Here is a 20,815-nt window from a genome sequence, read left to right as displayed (position 1 = left end):
TTCCAACGTTTTAGGGACGAGATGCTCCTGAAAGTGTCTGTGAATGGCTCACCAAGACTAGTGAAGTTCATCTCTGTTACACTGCAGTGAGATGATCTTAGTCTGGGTTCATCCCCACTAATGGTGTCGACGATGACGTTTGTCTTGTTTCCATTCACATATTGTTTTTGCACATTTTAAAGTATTTCATGAGAAAAGCTGTATGTAAAAGGTAACATTTGGTAAAAACTTCCTCAATTGCACAAAAGCTGTAACTCTAACTGAAGGTGTGTTTTTTATGGGATATGGAAATGCAAACGTTTAACTCACACCGATCAGCTTTTCCAGCTTCCGATGTCTGATTGTAACAACTAGCTGAGGAACATGTTCCTCTCGCAGATATTTCTCCAACTCATTTTGTTTCCGGTTCACAACTTCTTCTTCTATCTGTCGGGTTGTGTGTTAACGTCGCCTAAACTCCCAACTTCTGACGAAACTTCTCGGCCGAGTTTATTCCTTTCATACCGGTTGATAGAGATGAGCCTAATTCTATTTTGAGAGATTTCAGAAGTTTGCTTTACGTTTGCCTGCAGATTGAATGGCAGCACGGCTATGGAGGTGTGGTTGTTAAGTAGCCTCTAGTTACTAGTCAGTGTTTGGTATTTTTCTGCTTTTCGATTAATGTACTCTTTGTATTTGTAAAGCTGCTCACCTTGCTACCAATGCTTCTAAGAGCGTTTTAACATCAGCTGAAAATCTTGTTTTGGCTGACGTCCTACTTGTCACATTGCTGCAGTGATGTAGCCGTGTACTCCAGGGTGTGTCAGTGCACTGTGACATCACCAACCACATCCATTAGTTGTACACAGATGAAACAGACTTGAAAGTTTAAAGGCAGTGGAGCACTGCTTGTCAGCCTGGTGTTGAGTTTTGCACCTAAATGACTTTATACTTCTGCACATCTGTATGTAATGTGTAGCGCCTGACCTGCTTTATAACCGCTGTTGCATTATGGGTCACGCTGCACTTCACAGAGGTTTTGAATCCAGGGTGTAATGTCCCTTTAAGCCTGCAAAAAAAAGAGTGTTGTTATTGCGCTAGCCGCTGCTATATGGGACGGCTTGAAGCTGCGTGCTTGGGAGCAATGTATTATTAAAGTGGGGCATGCAGAGAAATCCAGAGCTGTACCCAAAGAAGGCAGCGGACTCAAAACTGGAGCGAGGCTGAAGTGCAATGCACTTAGAACATGTTTTAAGGGGGGGTTATTCCGGGTAAACTGAGGTTTAAACTGCCTGAATGAAGGTCTATACAGATATTAAAATGCATGAAAGTCAATTACTTTATTGTTGTTTAATTTGGATGTTTTCTTTTGTCCAAAATTAGCAAAAAATACTTTTTTATTAGCCTTCAGTGTGAATTGTAAGTACATGTTACACAGCGAGTAGATGACTGGAGCTCCTAGACAAGAGAAAGTGAAGTATGGCAACAATTGCTAACAAGAAACACCTAAATCTAGCTACTTTGCTCATAGCAATGTATTTACATGCAGAGATGGCGTTACGTTTTTCCATTGATCGAAGCTGGATTTTAAGGGTCAGTTCACCCAAATACACAACAGATATATTTTAATTGCCATGCGGATAAATTCATTCGCATGTACTCGGGTTGTGAGATGAACCGTCTGCTGCCGTCCCAATAAAGTGGAGGTCAATGCAAATTAATCAAGTTAAAAAGTTAGTATTGGAAAAAGTGCTGGTTACTGTGGATAATCCACAGAACACATGTGGAAATGTGAAGACATTAAGCAAAGTAAAAGCGAAATAGTTTTCTATTGATTTATTCAAATGAAACACTTAAAGCGCCACACATTTTATTTCCTTTTTGATTTGATCATATTTGAGTGGGAGCAGAAGCTAAAGAGGCTAATATCTGAAAATGAAACCAGAACTATCGTGAATGGTTAGATGACACGTGGGGTAATTAGGAAAATGTATCTCAAGTTTTAACAGCATCCACTCATCCCATACGCTTCCCTTTTACCCCCGACCCAGGTGTCCTATCCACGGAAAGCACGTGGCGATATGAAGACCCACCTGGACCGGCCGCTGGTGGTCAACCCGCAGGACAACCGCAACAACAACACCAACAAGACCCAACCCGGCGAGCTGCCTCTGGACCAGGAGTACCGGCGCCAGGACGTCGACCACCAGTGCCGAGCCACCCACCACTACCGCCACCATCATCGGAAAGCCAACGGCCCGGACGGCGGAGAGACGGGCCGGCCGGCGGCGGAGACCCGCATGGAGCGGGGCTTCAGCTGCACGTCCCTGGGCAACGTGGAGGGCCAGCAAGGGGAGGAGAGGCACATCCACAGGAGCCACCGGGGCCACCGGCACAGGAACCGGGAGGGCCGGGAGGGCCGGGAGGCTCGCAGCGTGTCCCCCAACCGTAGCGGCGTCGGGGTGGAGGGGAACAACGAGCACCGGAGGTCCCGGCAGCACCGCAGGGAGGGGGAGGAAGGCAGGAGACACAGATCCAGAGGGACGGCGGAGGGGGAGAAAGGCGAGGAAGGGGAGGGACGGAAGGCGAGACGGCATCGCCACGGGAACCAGGAGAAGAGCAGAGGGCATCGCACCAGAAGGTGAGTACAAAAGGACGGGTTCGTTTCCTCTGTGAGTGTCTCAAACAGCAACCGGACAAGCTTTTTACAGTTCGTCTTTGAGAGTTTAGGAAGCGACTCAACACACTGGCCAGTAACCTTTGGCTCTTGCGTGATCGGCTGCCTGGTAGCTGCTGCCTATGATCTTTTGACCTCTAGGCTTCAAACTATGACGCTCTACGTAACCCGCTAGCATCGTTTCTTCGTCGTTACCGTCGCATACGTCTTTTCTTCAGAGTAAACTTCCTTCTTTACAGGAAGTTAGGTTAAGGCAAGAAAACCAATTAGTTAGGTTTAGGAAAAGAGACGTTAACTTGACTTAACGACTCACTTCACTACCCGAGTGACTGACGAATATGACGGTATGACGGTATCTATATCTGCTGTTTTTGATCACTTCGTCCATAACCCCTGATTGCTTGCTTCCTACATCAGGGAGCACCACAGCACCGGGCCCAGCATCTCCACCGCGCGACCCATACAGCAGCACAACGAGGACCTGGACAACTTCCGCAACAACAGCAAGCTGGCCAGCGCCCACGAGCACCCGTACGGCCTCCCGCCGGATCACCCCGACCACCCGGACCACGTCAACAACCTGCTGAACTGCCGCGACGCCGACACCCACACCCTGCTCCACAGCATGGACAGCCTGATCCTGACCAGCATGGCCAAGCCCGAGTACACGAAGATAGACATGCCGCCCGTCTACCCCTACCCCTCCACCAACGCCATCCTGCAAGGTGAGCATCTGAGGGGGGATCAGTCATGTGCAGTCAAGGGTACAAGTAGGCATGTCCGTGCACGTTTAACTTTTTCTAACTGGACGACGCAGATGGGTGTAAAAACTTGAGAGCTTTGAGGAGCTTTGAGAAAGTTTGTTTGCCACGAAGAGTAGAAAAAGATCCAAACGATTCTTCTTCACAATTCCAAGTCTAAGCTAACGTCCATGCGACTGTCCCTGTGGACAGTATCACCGATGCTTAAGGCGCTGTACACTCATTCCTGCCCAGCACTAGACAGACAGTTCAGCCGGAGTTATATTGAGGATTGAAAGGTGTGGGTCATGAGCAACAAATGCCCCTTCAAAAACAGCACATGGGAGAAGTTTGCCGACAGAAATCTGTCAGCAATCTCCTGAAGTTTAGGCACCTGTCGGGGTTTAAAGAAAAAATCCCATGATGCTTTGTGATAAGTGGCTTTTGACGGTTGAAAATGGCTAGCGTTGATGTAAAAATGTAGGGATTTCTTTGCAAATAATGATTTGATTCTTAATAAGTACCTTAAATAGTAACTTTGGGATCTTTCGACCTGGATCCTATTGACACCCACGTTTTTTTAAAAGTGTAGCTTAGTGTTCATGGCTAAATGTTCAGATGATTTCCACAATGTAGATGCGACGCAAGATTTGAGAACGAGAACTTCTCCTTGAGGGAAACGCACAGTAACAAACAGACCGGATCGAGTGAAAGGCAAAGAAAAATGTTGAATATTAAAATCATCAAAATCTCTTCAAATCATATCTGTATCGGCTACAAGAAGAAGGTCATTAGTGGTTATCAATAACAGCTCAAATCCATATTATGAATCTGTATTTGGCGAACACAGAGTCCTATCCTGGAAAACAAACGCCAGCTGGACGTGTTTCAGTGTGTTTACCGTCTCGCTCCGGTGACGCTGACCTCTTTCTGCCTCTCTGTCCCGTCCGATCCTCTTCTCCTGTCTTTTCTCTCGTTGCTTTTTTTGCTCAGTGAACAAGAACGCCAACACGGACCAGAAGAAGAGCGAGGAGAAGAAGGAGGAGGAGGACGAGGGAGGAGACGAAGACGGCCCCAAACCCATGCCTCCCTTCAGCTCCTGCTTCATAATGTCCACCACCAACCCGTGAGTGTTCACGCGCGCGGTCAAACGCTTGTAACGACACTGTCCTATGTCCTATGTCGAACATGTTTTAAACGGTTTGTTTCCTCTGCTCGTCTGTGCGTCTGCACCAGGTTTCGGAGGTGCTGTCACTACATCCTGACTCTGAAGTATTTTGAGTTCAGCATCCTGTCCGTCATCGCCATGAGCAGCATCGCCCTCGCCGCAGAGGACCCCGTCTCGCCGGACTCGCCGCAAAACAACGTGAGACAATCGCTCCGTGTGTTCTTCTGTACACCTTCAAAAAAATAAAAACGTCTCCCGAGGGATACAAAGATGAGTGAAAACCCTCACAGAGAGGGTTCAGGATTACGTCTCGGTGTCAAAGTAAAATGAGTTCAGTGCTCGTGTAGGTTAGGATCGTGGTAGTGAAGGGGTTAATATGGTGACAATGATAATACAGAACAACTGCATGTTTAAAAATGTTCAGCGTTTAACGGGTTTACTGTTCTAACTGGAGCCACAAATCACCAGGAAACAAGGTCACAATCACCGCTTATTCAGCCGGGAAGTTATTTGAATTTGATTTCCTGATGATTGCCGTGTTTCTACACAAAGAAAGAAAGAGATCACAACATCTCGCTCAATTCACAAAGTCAGCTGTTAAATCACGCCAAAATATGTGTACATTAAAGTAACTTCAATATGGTCTGTAAAACATAATTATTAGCTTAACGTGTACTTCATCATAATATTACAAAACAAATTAGATCAAAGATGATCCGTTAATCATCTGAAATACGTCATAATCCCAGTAATAGAAAATAAATTGCTACTTACGTTGAACACGTGGAAAACAGCAGCAAACACTCAAACCAGGTGAAGGTGTTTGGAGACGAAGAGGAGGAAGCTCCATCAGTGTGGTGAGGAGGGCAGAAAGCATTGAGGGTTTGATTTTCACAATAAAATAAGTGCTGAAACGTCACAGGATACGTATCACATAAATGTATACTCTTTTTTTTTAGCACTAAACTTTGAGCAAAATAAAAAACAAAAGATTCAAAGACGTAAAAAGTGAATAAATTATTGTTTTTTTATTGATCAGAAACACACGTAATAAAGGAAACTGGATTTGGCGAGGAGATTGTGAAATTGGTTTGTTTGAAAATGGAAATGAAACCAGGATTACGTTTGGGCTGTTTGCTGTCTGACTGTGTCTCTGTTGATCTCTCCTGCTGTGTTTCCTCCTCACTGACTCATCTTTCTGCTCGTCTCTCTCCAGTGTAATTATATCTCACGCTGTTGTGTTGCTCTGCAGGTGCTGCGTTATTTTGACTACGTTTTCACAGGCGTCTTCACGTTTGAAATGTTGATCAAGGTAACAAAGTATCGCTGTGTGTGTGTGTGTGTGTGTGTGTGTGTGTTTATGTATTGACTTTGTTTATAACGCCCTTGTTTTTGCATAATTGTAAGATTGCCTTTTTTCTGTGTATTTTCATATTGATGTTCTTGTTGTCTGCGAGTGCGTTGTTGTTTTATGTATTCGTGATGACCCCCCCCCCCCCCCCCCCCAATAGTCGACTTTTTGACGGTTCGATCCAAAGAGCCTCGTTAGACCGTCAATCTCACAGTCGAATCAGCGCGGTGGCATTTCTGTCTGATTTTTACTAAGAACTGCTCGGTCTCTCCTAATAAATCATGATATTTAGCCGACTTTGGAGTAGATATCGGCCTTCTGTCCCCTTGTGGCACTGGGCCTGGAAAACAAACGGATGTAACGCGTCCTGTTTTATGATAAATACCAAGTCAAAAGTCAAAAACACAAATTGTTGAATTGGATGTGTACAGCTCTTTTGTTTGGTGTGGAAAAATGGGGATCAACGGGCTAAAAAAACATGTCATTTGACAATAAGCAAGACTTGACCGCTCAGAGTCGACTGTACATGACCCCCCCTGCTCTGTGTGTGTGTGTGTGTGTGTGTGTGTGTGTGTGTGTGTGTGTGTGTGTGTGTCTCAGCTTGGTGTACTGAGCGTGCTCTTTGTCTTCCAGATGGTGGTGCTGGGCTTGTTTCTCCACCAGGGCTCCTACTTCCGCGACTTGTGGAACATTCTGGACTTTATAGTGGTTAGTGGTGCTCTGGTGGCCTTCGCCTTCACGTAAGTGTCCCCCACCCCCCCACCCACCCCTACCCTCCTCTTCATCATCTCCATCACCTCCACCCACCCACACACACACACACACACACATTCCACCATCCACAGAAAGACCCTTGTCGCCCAGCCAGGCAATGCTGATCTTCCTCAGAAATCATCACCTCCTTGTCTTTGTCTTTCTCCTCTTTCTGTCTTCTCACGCTGTCCCTGTTTCTCCTTTATGTCTTCTAAACTCTCCTTTTCTCTTCTATTGCTTTCTCCCTCCTTCTTCTTCCTCCACTTTCTATTCCTGCTCTCGTCTTGCATTGATATTTCTCTTTGTTTATTATTTTAAACTGTTTTCTGTAGCCTTGTCATTGTCTCTCTGTGTCGACCCTTTTTCCATTTCTATCTCCTCGTCGGTCATCAACACATCCGGCATCGAATCAGCAGGTCTTTCTCTCCCGTTTCATCGCCACCTTCATCTGGACTACAGTCCGTAATCCTTAACTCCTTCAATTCTTTTCCTGAAGTTCTGAATGATCATCACCAAATCTCCAAACCTACACTCTAAAAAGAGAAGGAAAATAAGGGCTCCTCGTAACATTTTGCTTTTTCTTGATTGTGCAATGTTTGGGGGACCTCAGCTTGTACCCTGAGGTACTCCTTTGAAGTATTTTCCTGATAGTTCCAAGTGAGGAACCCAAAATTACCAAGAGTGAAATTAGTTTTTAGAGTGTAGTGACACTTTCTTCACCCACTTTTCACCCCCCCAAACCCTAAACCGTGCCTGAAACAATCTCATCACACCAGCCTCATCCCCCTTCACTGTCTGACCTAATACAATGAAAAGCACCACCTGCTCCTTCTCAACATTTCCCCTTTTCCCCCCAATCTTCCTTGCTCCTGTTCCCTTGTGTCGCCTATTTGCCAATCCATGCTGCTCTGATATTTCCACTAACCAGGCCGTGAGTCACCCCGTCCTCTTCTCTTGCATCTAAAGCCCTGACTTTGATCCCCCAAACCTTTGCTTACCAACGCTCCCGCCTCAGGCCCTTTACAGCTTTTGGTTCCTGCTGATGCCTTCACCTCCTTCCAGATACCTTCCATAAGAGCCTCTCCTACGATCCATCATTACATTTTTTCCCCCCTTCGTATTCTGAACATACAGCAAAGAGAGCGAGAGAACGATGGAATGGTGTAGTGCTTGTAGGACTCAAAAACACTCTCCGAACCACCTCCTCGTGCTTAAAGCGAACAGAAAGGGGAGTTTAGATTTTTGTAAACTTGCTCCAACTCCAAGCTGGTGAAGCAGAATGCGAACCTCAGGGTCAGTCCAAGTCTTCCATATCTCCATAAAAACAAAGGATAAAAAAACAGCAGCCATGCTAGCGGCTAGCGGCACTACGACGCTCTATGAAGCTGATCAAATCATCCAAAGGCTACGGAAAGGTCGAGGAAAGGTGTTTAGGAAAATGGGCATCATTTTATTGACTATTTGACCGCGGGCTGATTTACTAATGAGCCGGCATTAACGTTAGTAAAAGAATAAAGTCTGTTGGTCCGGGCTGGTAGCACCATAATGACTTGTAAATAGATAATAGAAGAGAAAAGCAGATTTATTTGTTTGCTTTCTTTAAATATTTGTATTAAGATTTAGTTAAATTTAACGAAATCTCGCCACACCAGACAGTTTACGTCACGACGAGTCGTTGCGCTCTCTTGCTTTGAATCAACCGAGCTGTATGTTGGGAACGAGTGTCACCCATTGCTCCCTAGCTTGCCGTTATCCTCACCCAACACCCCCCCCCCCCCCCGCCTCCACCCTTGTCTGAAGATAACCCCCCCTACAGTCCTTTCTGCCCTTCCAAACTCCACCACACACACACACACACACCTTTCAACCCCACCTCCCCCCCAACAACCATTAAAGCCATCATCCTGCCTCCAGACCCAAACCTGACCCCCCCCCCCCTCCCTGTCCTCCTCCCCCCCGTCCCCCGTCCTCCGGGCTGGAGCTCCCTGGCGGTCAGTCCGTGGGGGTGAGGGCGCCCCAGACACCTTTAACCCTTTAAGTGCCCAGGCTATCTGTTCGCCACGGGGGAAGAACACCGACATGGCTCATCGCCTCTCGTCACCCCCCCTCCTCCCCCCTTACTCTCTCTCTCTCTCTCTCTTTTTTTACCCACACACACTCAAACACAAACACACACATACTCATCTGTCCTTCTGACCGTGTTAACGTTCCCGGAGGCTCAGGTATTTAACTCCCTTTCCTCTGCACGGCCCGGGGAAGTCAGACTGAACGTGGGAGGGAAGGAGGGAGGCATGCTGGGGCAGGGTCGGTCGGTCGGTGGAATGATTTGATATCACGCTGAGGCGTTATATAAATAAATACATATGAATTAAATATGTATGATATATGCAACTGGAGGGGCTGAATGTGAAAACACATGCTGAAAAAAACCCCAGAAGAGTGAGTGAGTGAGTGAGTGAGTGAGAGAGAAAGAAGCTTGTGTGTGCATCCTCCTCTGCATGTCTGCGTTGGTGACTGCATGAATCTGAACACGACCTGCGATGCAGACGGCATCAGAACTCTTGTCGTTGATGTTCGGAGTCGGTCGCGGTGCTTCAATGCGTTCTGTGTATCTTAAAGGTAACGGCCGCTGTGATAGTGTGTTCAGACTGAATGCAAATAGTCAACGGAAATACGCGAGGGACACAAATGTGCTTGGTGCTATGAACTTTTTTAATTATTATTAGAAATTTAGTTAGTTATTTAAATTTATTTTCTTACTGTAAAAATTTCTGAAATTTCTGAAATTTTTCTGAAATTCACATTTCAGAAAAAAAAGGGAGTTTTTAAAAACAAGCCGGGCAATTCAGTTTCTAACAACCTTTACTCCATCATGTAAATACTGCTTTCTATCTTCAGCAACAAATAAATAGAGTTTTGGTGAGGCAGTGAGGGATCTCTCTCTCTCGATAGAGGGTTGTGGTATAATGTGCAGATTGTAAAGCCCCTTGAGGCAAATTTGTATTATTGGGCTGTGAAATTAAAATTGACTTGAGCCAGATTAAATCTGTTACCATGAAATATGTTCATGGTAGTAAAGGAGAATGTTACCTGGTGCTCTGATAGACTCGTATGGGATCAATTCATAATTGTCTTTGGTCTTTTCCTGGGATTTCTTGTTGTTGTTTTTTATCCTTTAACTTGGGGGAAAAATGTCCAAAAGAGTCGTTTGACTTGAAATGTCCAGAGACAAGAAGAAAAAAAGTAAGAACCCGTTAATAACTTCGGTACATTTTGGGATTAACTTCAGTCCGAGCTGAATAATCAGTGCGTGCGTTGCTATAGCGAACGCTAAAGTCGTATCCGGTCGTAAAAGTGAAGACTTCTGGAGAAGAAACCGCCGCCGCTTCTCGTTTGTCGCCAAGGCAACTCCTGTGCAATTAGTGCACAAAGTTCTCCAGCTTCATCTTCTCACATCTCAGGTCAGTCTCCTCTTCGTCAGCCTCTTTACCCACAATGCCTTTGAAAGTACTTTCATCTAAACAATGGAGGCGTCTCACACAGATCACCGGTGTTAATGACTTCACTTTGCACTCGGTCTGAACATCTTAACAGCAAATATAAGTGATGTCATTGTTACGATGCGTTCACGCTGCCAGCCGCTAGAAACCTCAGCCGACGTTAACAACCGCCTCTCTTAATATTCAGACAAGTTGTCAGCTTCTATAACTCGTGCAGCGATTACATTTCTTACGTGAAGGTGATCAAACGCATGTCAGCTTTATTGGAAGGTGTTTAAAGGGAACGCGGTCGCTCGCAGTCTGAACGCGGCGTGAACAGTGCTCGAGGAAAACCAACAGCAGCTAAAGTAAACGGAGCAGCGAGCGGAACGGGGAAGGTGCACACGCAAGGTTTTTATAGGTGAAGCTTTCAGGAGAATGGTATGGATTCAAAGTGATACGCTGCTTTGATTAACGTTTCACAGCTGCGTTTGTAGTTCAGGACTTCAGTCATGGTATTGTCGTCTCAGACACACATTCATTGAGTTTCTATCTGAATGTGATTGTTCACAAACTGTGAATTTACAAATTAAGAGCATTAAGAGGACACAACTCAGGCAAAAACATTGTCATTCCAGCACTGATCAATGTTGATATTTTGGGCTTTTTGGCTTCCACATGAAGTCTTCTTTCAGACTAGTGGAAAGAAAAAACATACAAAATACACATTTAGGTGTTTTACTACTTTGTGTATTTGTGTCTGTAGATTTCTCCTAAAGTCACCCAAAAGTTACCATTACATAATGCCTCATTTGCATATTTAACAATAGCATTACAGAAACCTTGTCATACATACAATAATCGTCTTAGTGTGAGTAATGAACTGGTGAAGTTTCATGGTGGTATCTATGAGTTACTCACCTGTCGTGTGTCCTCTCACAGCAGCACCAAAGACACTTGATGACGGTGGACAGATCGTGAACTCCATAAATACGCAGCAAAACAAGTGAAATTGCTTTAATCAAACATTAAATATCACTTTTGGCTCAAAGAAAGCCAAACAACAACAGCAAAACAAGTTGAAAAAAATAAGAAATCACTCCACTGCTGCACCCTCCACAGCATGACTCCTCCCTGCACAGACAAGGACGCGTCCTCCCCTCCTTCACTGGTCTCCTCCTCTCCTCCTCTCACTCTCTTAATCGCCCTCTAGGATCATCTCCCTCCTTCCTCTCTCCTCCCATTTCTCCCTCTCCGCCATCGCTCCTCCTTTGCCTTCTCGCTCCCCACCCATCTGCTCCAGGGCTGAGCTACAGTAGGGTTTTTGCTTGAAGGGGGTGAAGTCTTCACACACACACACACACACACACCTTTGTAATTCCCCCTTTGATGCATGCCATTGTTTCAAAGCAGGTACGTCACAGAACCATTGTACAGAGCGGACGTTTGTTATAGCATGGTCAGAGTGCAATGGCTTCATGTTTTTTATGGGTTTTTAAAGATGACAGTTGCGCTTCTGGCTTCTTCATCACCCCAAAAAGAATGAAATACTGACTGGGAGCTGCATGCGGTCGCGGTATCTCCGTGAGAATGCCTCTTTTTGTTCTATTGACGGTGTGCGTGTATGCGACAAATACACACAAATCCTGGTTTCTTGAGTCCCCCACTCATGTCAGCCGTCCTGAGTGTATGCCTGTGTTCTCTAGTGTCAAGAAAACCTGGAACCGACCACTTGTTAAGATTTAACGCCTTTCCCCCCCCCCCCCCCCCCCACACACACTGTGCAGATGTGCATGCAAAAGAGCTTTGATAAAATCTCACTAGATGATTGCAGATCTAATGAGGGCAATTTGTGCTGTAGGCCCGGTCTAATTGATCATTATGGTGCGATAAGATAAGAATCGGTGTAAATGGAATGCAGCAATCGAGTTTCCTCCTGCGACCGTGAAGGTAATTCTTCTCAGAGCTGGTAGCGCAGCAGCAGAAGAAGACGGCCAGGAGGGGATGGAGGGTTTGCACATCCAGAGTCTCAGCCAGGGGGGGGGGCACACACTCACAGAAGTGCTCTTAATATAGATCGCAAAAGAGGGGGTTTCTGATTGTTTGGTGCAGTTCTGAGGCTCAGTTTTGATCTAAACTTTACTTTAACCAGGCTGTTCTCGTACTCTTGTTTGTAGCTACGCCCTCAAAAAAAAGCAGTGCACAATAATTCGTATATATGTAAAACCCACATAATTGTGAGCCCGGGAACAGGTGACGGAGTTTAAAGAGCGGGTCCAAAAAAACCCAGACTTTCACCCAGGAGACAGCTGTTCATGTCACGTGTGAACCCAAAGGTCAACGCTGAAGTTAACTCCACTTCTGTAGTTATTTAAACCTAAACGTTGACCTATTTGCTACGTTAAGTTATGTACTTACAGTAAGTAACGTTATGTATGTCATTATTTTAACCCAAACGTGGACTTATTTGTTCCGTAACTTTCGTAAAGTCACTTCCGTAGTTATTTTAAGGAGATTTTAAGAGTTATCTTGATTTGTATTCATAACAGATGAGCGCACTTGAACAGATTAATCCAGTGTATATGTGCTAGCTTTGGCTAATATAACCTATGCTACGGTATAAAACACTGTGAATGCTCATGTTAACCGTGATAATGTCTGCAGTCTAAAAGCTGTGAGCTCAGTGCTACAAGCCATTTAACAGACTGCTAACATCTATTTAAACATGCTTTGAGGAGGAGACAGGTGTGTAGACATTCCATCCGGCCATCATGGAGACAAGTTATGGGAGGGGAGTGTGTCTGCAGTATGGGGGGGGGGTGTTTAAGCAGGTTTGTCCATCTTGCTGTCCTTCTTTCTTTGTCTGTCTCTCATATGGATGTATTTTTCCCTGTTTCTACCCAACCCCCCCCCCCCCTCTCTTGTCTTGTGTCTGTCTTTGTCCGTCTCTCTCTGTATCTGTGTGTGTGTGTGTCTTTCTATGTGTGTTCCCCCTCTCCTTCCCTCCTCTCCTTCCCTCCCTCCCTTCCTCCTCCTTCTCTTCTTCTTCTTCTGTCTCTGTCCCCGTCCTTCTTTCTGTCGCTGTCACTGACTCTCGCTGTCTCCACCTTCGGTGAAACTCAACAGGAGCAGCACCCGGTAAAGTTCTTCCTCTGTCCTCCTCCTCCTCCTCCTCCTCCTCCGCTCTGTCCCCAGCTCTCCACCACCGGATCAAATTGGCTTCTCTCTCTTTCTTTCTTTCGTTCTTCTGTTCGTTCGTACTCATCCTCGCCGTATCGTAGCTCGTCTCACTCTTCACCACCGTTAGTCGTCCCAAACTGAAAGTCATCGAAACAACACAACGGTTTTCGTCGATGTAAATTATTTGATGCCCAACAGGTTGTTTTTTTTTAGAAGACACTTAATTCCACTTGTGCAAAAGATGAATGATTCACACATTATCAGAGTGATACTCCATCGATCGTCTATCTTTTGGTTCGAGCCCTGAAGGCTTTAAAGGTGGCGGTAAGAACAGTTTTGTCTGTCGCCAAAAGTTCATACGGTGCAAATTACTAAACCAGAAATGAAAACTCTGAAGCCTTATTGCTCCTCTTATTGTGCTGGTTTCTATACAAACTCCATCTACTGCAGTAAAACACTGACTATGGAGAAGAACCTCATACAAAACCCTCCTCAAAATATCTGAACTATCCCTTTAAGTCAGTCCAGGTTCTTGCCTGAAGCGCATTGAAGGTATCTTTCTCTATTATGAACGTCTCCACTGTTTTGCATCCATTAGACACGAATCCAAGCTTCCAACAGCTGCTGCGCTCAGTGAAGGACAAGAAGCCTTTTACAGCCACCTCGTAGTCCAACAGGTGTCGAGTGTTTGACACTCAAACCACGGATATGTGTTTTGTGTGGAGTATCCTCTTCATTTGTTAAGGAACACCCCGTTTCTGGGAAACATCTGTTCGTCAGGAACACGAACAAAACTCATACATTTAGTCGTGAGACTCAAAAGAGCTGTTGCGCCGATATCGTTACGCATGTGTGTGTTCTCGTGTGTGTGTGTGTGTGTGTAGGGAATGTTTTTGTAAGTCCCTATAACACCTCTGGCCCTACTGGGCTTTACTCTTAATTCCTCCCCAAGCTGCTCTGATGGAGAGACCTCAGTCCTGCTCAACTTCAGACGGAGGACGGCCTATTGATAATCGATCGAGAGTCTCACTCTCGCACACACACATTGCGTACTCGTAGAACTTTTCCCGACGTCTCAGACTCAATCAATCAGCCTCGAATTGAATTGTCTTGCGTTTTTTTTTCCGTTTTTTCTGGAGTTCATAGTTAAAGAGCGAAGCCTTGATGGACGACCCCTCTCTTCTGCTCGGGCTTTGGCAAGCGTCCAAGGTGCCTCCCGCCTTTCTTTTTTCGTTGTTTTTTTTTTTAAATGGCCCATCCACTTACAGTAAAGATCAACTCGGCTATTTACTCCCTCGACACCGCCATTTCTTTCCCCCCCCTAACTGATATTAGTTTATGGGCTCACAAATCATGAGCAGAGTGTTCAGTTATGGGGTTCGCAAGCGCATTAAAACACACGACAAAAGGGAGTTTTGCTGAAGCCACCCGCCCCGTCGCTCTCGTGGCTCGTTTGACGCCATCGGTTCAACATGTTTCTTCTGTGTTGTGACACGTCCCGAGAGTCTCACATAGCCTCCCCTTTCCTCGAGTCTTTGCCGTCGGTTTTGCAGTCCCGCCCCCAGAAAAAGAAAATCAGAACACCGTTTTCTGAAAATCTGGACTCGAATTGAAAGGAAGCTATGTGAAACCGACCCAAGATCAGTTCATTTAGTGTTTCCAAATTCAGGATTATATCAAAAATGATCCGAGCCATGTAGTTCTTTAAAGTCCACGCTTCATGTTTCCACATCTTAAAAACTCCCCCATTTCCCCCCTCCGAAGAACCGAACAGCGTGTTTCACTGAAAAAGAAAGAAAGAGGTTTGGCCGGGCACTCTGCCGGGAGATGCCTGTTCGATATGGAATGTCTATTGTATCACGGTGAAGATTATAGCAAAACAAAGTGATGATGATGATGCTTATGGTGTCCATGAAACCAAACGGTCAGGAAACTGATTGCTTTTCCTTCCCACGGGTTTCATGTTTGACTTGCACTCAAAAGTTTCTTTTTTTCCTGCAGAAGAAGAGACTGATTGTTGATTGATTGTCCACACTGACGCTTGTGTACACAAGTGTCACATCATGTTGTTGCTTTCACTGTAGATTGTCACTATAGAGGTTATGTTTGTTCCGTAGTATTAGAGGGTGCTGTGAGAGCCCTTTTATGATTGTTCTCCATCTCTTCGCTGCTGCCTAAATCTCCCCCTGACATTCGTTGTTGTTCTCTGGCTGAACTCTAGAGGGAGCAGCAAGGGCAAAGACATCAGTACGATCAAGTCCCTCCGTGTGTTGAGGGTGCTGCGTCCTCTGAAGACCATCAAACGACTCCCCAAGCTAAAGGTAAAAAGGCTCAGCAGGTCCGCCGGTGCATCTGACTTACGTACACCTTCTTCTCACTTCTTTTGCTGAGTTATATTTCCTTTTCAAAAGCGTGATGGGAAACAAACTGAACTGAGAATAGTTCTTAGTGATGTATTAATGAATTTTTTATCCATCTATAACTAATAAAGACTTTTGTGGGATAACTCGGCGGCGACCTCCAATACTGAAAAGTGAAGCCAAAGCCAAACCTGCATTCTCTCTAGTGTCCACCAGGGGGCGACTCCTCTGGTTGTATAGAAGTCTATGAGAAAATGACTCTACTTCTCTCTTGATTTATTACCTCAGTAAATATTGTAAACATGAGTTTATGGTCTCAATCTCTAGTTTCAAGTCTTCTTCAATACAGCATGATGTTCATTTAGTAAATGATGGTCCATTTAGAGTCAAACAGACCATAAAGCAGGGTACGCTTTAGGGGCGGGGCTACACAGTGATTGACAGGTCTCTACCACGTTGTTGTCCGTGGTTTTACAACTGTAACTCGTTCACAGTGTGTTTTTACTTCACGAAAGTTAACTGTAACATTTTGGTTGCCAAAAAAAAATACAAAAAAAAACAAGATCAAAACCACGGCTGAAATCCAAGATGGCGACATCCAAAATGTCAAATTTGAGGCTTCAAATCAGCAATCCACAAATAGGTGGGATGGGTGACGTCAGCTCTGATTATTACAGTTTATGGGAATAACCACAGAATAAGTGAGCATGCCTTTGATGGAAACATTGTCTGTTTAGTTCTCATAACTGTGGATTTGCCCTTAAAAGGTTTAACAATAGGCCGGAAGTTATCCGAACACCACAGCTCTGACCGTTGATCTTTGCATTCAGCATCTTCTGATAAAGGAGGTCAAGGGTCATCGGCCCACTAATCCTGTTTGCTAATGTCTCCGTCTCTTCCTTCGCAGGCGGTGTTTGACTGCGTGGTCAACTCCCTGAAGAACGTGCTGAACATCTTGATCGTCTACATGCTCTTCATGTTCATCTTCGCCGTGGTGGCCGTGCAGCTCTTCAAAGGCCGATTCTTCTTCTGCACGGACGAATCCAAAGAGTTTGAGCGGGACTGCAGGTTTGTGCCGGAAACAGCAAACTCAAACTCTTTTAGTTGAATAAAAAACAAAACACAAATATTTCGGTGCGAGGGTACCGGTATATGTTTTTCTAATCCACAGTATTCTACGTTATTTTCAGTATTTTTTCACATAGTTTTGAGTCACAAGAATGCATTTCTTTCTGTATTTAAATGTTTCACGCAGTAACAAAAGCACTCCATATTTCAATATCTTCTCATTTGTACCATCTCAGTCCCATAATGTTTATTATCAAGTATGTATTGCTAGTACTTGTGGTACTTGCAGTGCTGTCGACACAGTACGGGACTCTAAACTACCAAAGCTGGTGATCGTGTAGCGCCAAAGATATACTTTGCACATTCTTGTAGAAAACATCTTTCTTTCTTTCAATCATTTTATTTTCAGTTTATACAGTTTACACGCTAAATGTTACCCTGAAAAAGAATACATAACGTAACATAACTACACAAACAATACATACAAACTCACAGACAACACAAATTAGAATCCATAACAGGGTTCCAGACGGAGAAAAAACACGTTCATGACACACATTTCTGAACATAAATCACTTGCCTTTGGTCGGTCGTGTCAGTTGAGCGGATGCTGCCACCTAGAGGAGTTTTCTGTGAATTTAAATGAGAAGCAGTCACTTTAATAGACTGGACCAACCTGAACCCTCGTACTGTCAAACAGCTGTATTGTAGTCTTGATGCTTTTCCATTTCTGTCTGTTTTCACTGATGGATACTTTTGTTTTGTGTGTGTGTGTGTGTGTGTGTGTGTGTGTGCGTGTGCGTGCGTGTTTGTGTGTTTGTGTTCCTCCAGGGGCGAGTACTTGGCGTATGAGAGAGATGAGGTTAAAGCTCAGAAGCGGGAGTGGAAGAAGTACGATTTTCACTACGACAACGTGGCTTGGGCCTTGCTCACCCTCTTCACTGTCTCCACTGGAGAGGGGTGGCCGCAGTGAGTGGGACGCTCTCATAAACACACACACACACACACACACACACACACATAATTGTAATTTTATTCTATGTTTATTAATCGTGTCGTAAAAGCATTGCAGTGATCTTCAAGAAAATGTGTCATTTTAACCCGAAACTCTAGATGTTAATATAAGATTTTAAATAAAGTTATGTAGTCTTGTAAATATATATCAATAAATAAAAGTATTGCCAGTTCTGGTTGCAATATCTTGAAATATCTCATCAAAGAGATCAAACCATAAATGTGAAGCTGAAACAAACTTATTATGACATATTTACTGTAACTAGTTAACCTTATTTTGGAATATCTATCTATCGTGTTGTGGTCATAAATTATTGAAATTCAAACATATATCAATGAAACCTATATGTACTTAAAGTTATGAGGTTCTTCTTCATAGTCAGTGGTTTACTACGGTAAAGTAAAGCGGTGAAAATATTCTAAATATAGCGTTCACTGAAACTGACGGAGAGTCTAAAACACGTCCTCAGCAGAACGTCGCTGGTTCTCCCGTCTGTTTCTATAAACTCATCTACTGCAGTAGAACCCTGACGGTGGAGAAGAACCTCAGACAATTAACCCGGTTCTTAAAATCCCAACTATCCCTTTTAATATTGGTAAATCACTTTTACACAGATTTGATTGGAATGTTATTTAATCGTCAAATAAAAAGTAGATATTTGAATCTGAAAAGCAAACCAAATACTAACACTGTTATTATTTCTCTCCTCCTCTCGCAGGGTGTTAAAGCACTCAGTGGACTCCACCTATGAGAATCAGGGCCCTAGCCCGGGTTATAGGATGGAAATGTCCATCTTTTACGTGGTGTACTTCGTTGTCTTCCCCTTCTTCTTCGTAAACATCTTTGTGGCTCTCATCATCATCACCTTCCAGGAACAGGGGGATAAGATGATGGAGGACTACAGTTTAGAAAAGAATGAGGTGAGGAGAGACGCAGGGCGTTGAAGTCTTTACCTGTAAAGCTTCTTAAAGAAGTAGAAAAGTAACGTAACTCTCCTCTCCTGTCTCTTCCCCCCCTACACAGAGAGCCTGTATAGATTTCGCCATCAACGCCAGGCCTCTGACTCGCCACATGCCGAAGAATAAACTGAGCTTCCAGTATCGCATGTGGCAGTTTGTGGTGTCTCCGCCCTTCGAGTACAGCATCATGGGTCTGATTGCACTCAACACCATCGTCCTCATGATGAAGGTCAGTAAAAAAAAGGGAAACACTACCACTCGTGTCCACAGGGGGGCGCCAAAAAGCAACGTCGTCGTAGCTTTGACGATGAAGATTTAAACAAATCTTTCTGCAGAACAAAACTGTTCATCTTTAAAACTCTGCCGTCTCCGTTTGGTCTCCAAGAACTGAACACATTCTTAAAGCTGCATTAATCAATACTTTTGTATTAATAGTGGATTCAATAACTATGCATGAGGTGACTCAAGAACTGAGCAATAACGCTCTCAGAGACCAACTGTACACCAGGGGTGGAATAAGTACTCAGATCCTTTACTTGTGTAAAAGTACTAATACCACACTGGGACAATAGTCCACTACAAAAGTCCTTCATTTTAAACATCAAAAGATGAAGATGTCGAAAAAAGAGAACCTTTGACAAATAAATTCTGACGGTGGCGAACATTTAACTTACGTGACTGATCAGCTGTTTTATGGAAGCCCATTCCCGCCAGCAAAATAAAATAAAAAATCCACCCAAAAAAAAATAAAAAAATAAAATATCCACCCAAAAAATAAATAATATATATATCCACCCAGATATTTTTTGTAGCCGGAAAAAAGTAAAGTTTTTTTTTTTTTGCTAGCAAAAGAGATTAGAAGTGCGCATGCGCTTCAGTGACGATCTCCTCACAGGTCCCTTCATCCCCTCGCCAGTCTTTCCATGAAAACGACATGCAATTCTACATATTAATACTTATAATGATATATAACATCTCACATTTACAAAAGTCACCAGTAATAGTTACCTTGTGTAGAATTGCATGTCGTATTTTTTCCGGCAAAAAAAACAAACTTTTTTTTTTTTTTTTTTTTTACTTTTTTCCGGAACAAATACGACATGCAAAAAAAACAAAAAAACATAATCTTTTATTTTTTTTCTGGGTGGATATATATATAATTTTTTTTGGGTCGATTTTATTTGATTTTATTTTTTTCGGGTCGATTTTTAATTTTATTTTGCTGGTGGGAATGGGCTTCCATAGTGGGCTCATAAGCTGTCGGTGTCCTCCTGGATATACATTGCAAATACTAACTGACACGGAAGAACAATTAAAACTCTTTCAGTTGAAACAAACTCCCGAGGACCTCTCCATTTATTTCCCTCCTAGATGGTTCGATATCCACTTTAAAAGACCGTAATATGTCAAATGCGTGTGAAGTTTAGCCTTTTTTCTCCCCCCCCGTGTCTCTAGTTTGACGGTGCATCAGACACGTACAACAAGGTCCTGAAGAACCTCAACATCGTGTTTACCACCTTCTTCTTCATGGAATCAGTCCTCAAGGTCATCGCTTTTGGCCCTCTGGTAAGGCCGTGAAAAAACCCGACGCAGACACATTCCTGATCTAAGGTTGACCCCGGTCTACATATGCTTTCAGCACTTCATCCTGTTATTCATTTATGAAGCAGGTTATTTTTGGGTAGACAGATCTAGAGCATGTTCTTCCTCGTTGTGGCACAGCAGCCACGCGATCGGCCTCCTTTTGATTCTGCCTCCACGATAACATCGGAGGAGGAGCGTGAGACGCGATCGGCTACCTTTACCGTCTCTCACTTCTCTCTCTCTCTCTCTCTCTCTTTTTTTCCCCCCAACAGAATTTCTTCAGAGATGCCTGGAACATTTTTGATTTTGTCTCCGTCCTCGGAAGCGTCACTGACATATTAGTGACGGAACTAGTGGTAAGTGCTGCGGAGTGTTTGGACGACGCTTTCGCTTGATGGTTGAAACGGGTTCAGACGGACTAGTCGTCAAAGTCTAAACCAGCGTTTTCATAGATCTTGGTTTTATTTCCTTCGCCTGTTTGTCAGTTAATATACATTTCTAA

At 44.2% G+C, this 20,815-nt stretch overlaps 1 protein-coding gene across 1 annotated transcript in view; it reads left to right on the top strand.

The window, feature by feature from the left end:
• Positions 1-20,815, top strand: part of cacna1ab (calcium channel, voltage-dependent, P/Q type, alpha 1A subunit, b) — a gene marked incomplete at both ends in the record, with an annotated part of 141,531 nt that overhangs the window by 80,858 nt on the left and 39,858 nt on the right. The window contains 13 exon segments of the mRNA XM_079159692.1: positions 2,031-2,620; positions 3,074-3,381; positions 4,390-4,522; positions 4,633-4,762; positions 5,817-5,876; positions 6,549-6,655; positions 15,549-15,648; positions 16,595-16,755; positions 17,587-17,724; positions 18,489-18,690; positions 18,794-18,958; positions 20,185-20,295; positions 20,586-20,669. Of these exon segments, the coding sequence (XP_079015818.1) occupies positions 2,031-2,620; positions 3,074-3,381; positions 4,390-4,522; positions 4,633-4,762; positions 5,817-5,876; positions 6,549-6,655; positions 15,549-15,648; positions 16,595-16,755; positions 17,587-17,724; positions 18,489-18,690; positions 18,794-18,958; positions 20,185-20,295; positions 20,586-20,669 (2,289 nt within the window).

This window comes from Pholis gunnellus (genome assembly GCF_910591455.1).
Source record: "Pholis gunnellus genome assembly, chromosome: 5".
Classification (NCBI taxonomy): Eukaryota; Metazoa; Chordata; class Actinopteri; order Perciformes; family Pholidae; genus Pholis; species Pholis gunnellus.
The sequence above is the reverse complement of the archived record's forward strand: the minus strand, read 5'-3'. Positions and strand labels throughout refer to the sequence as shown.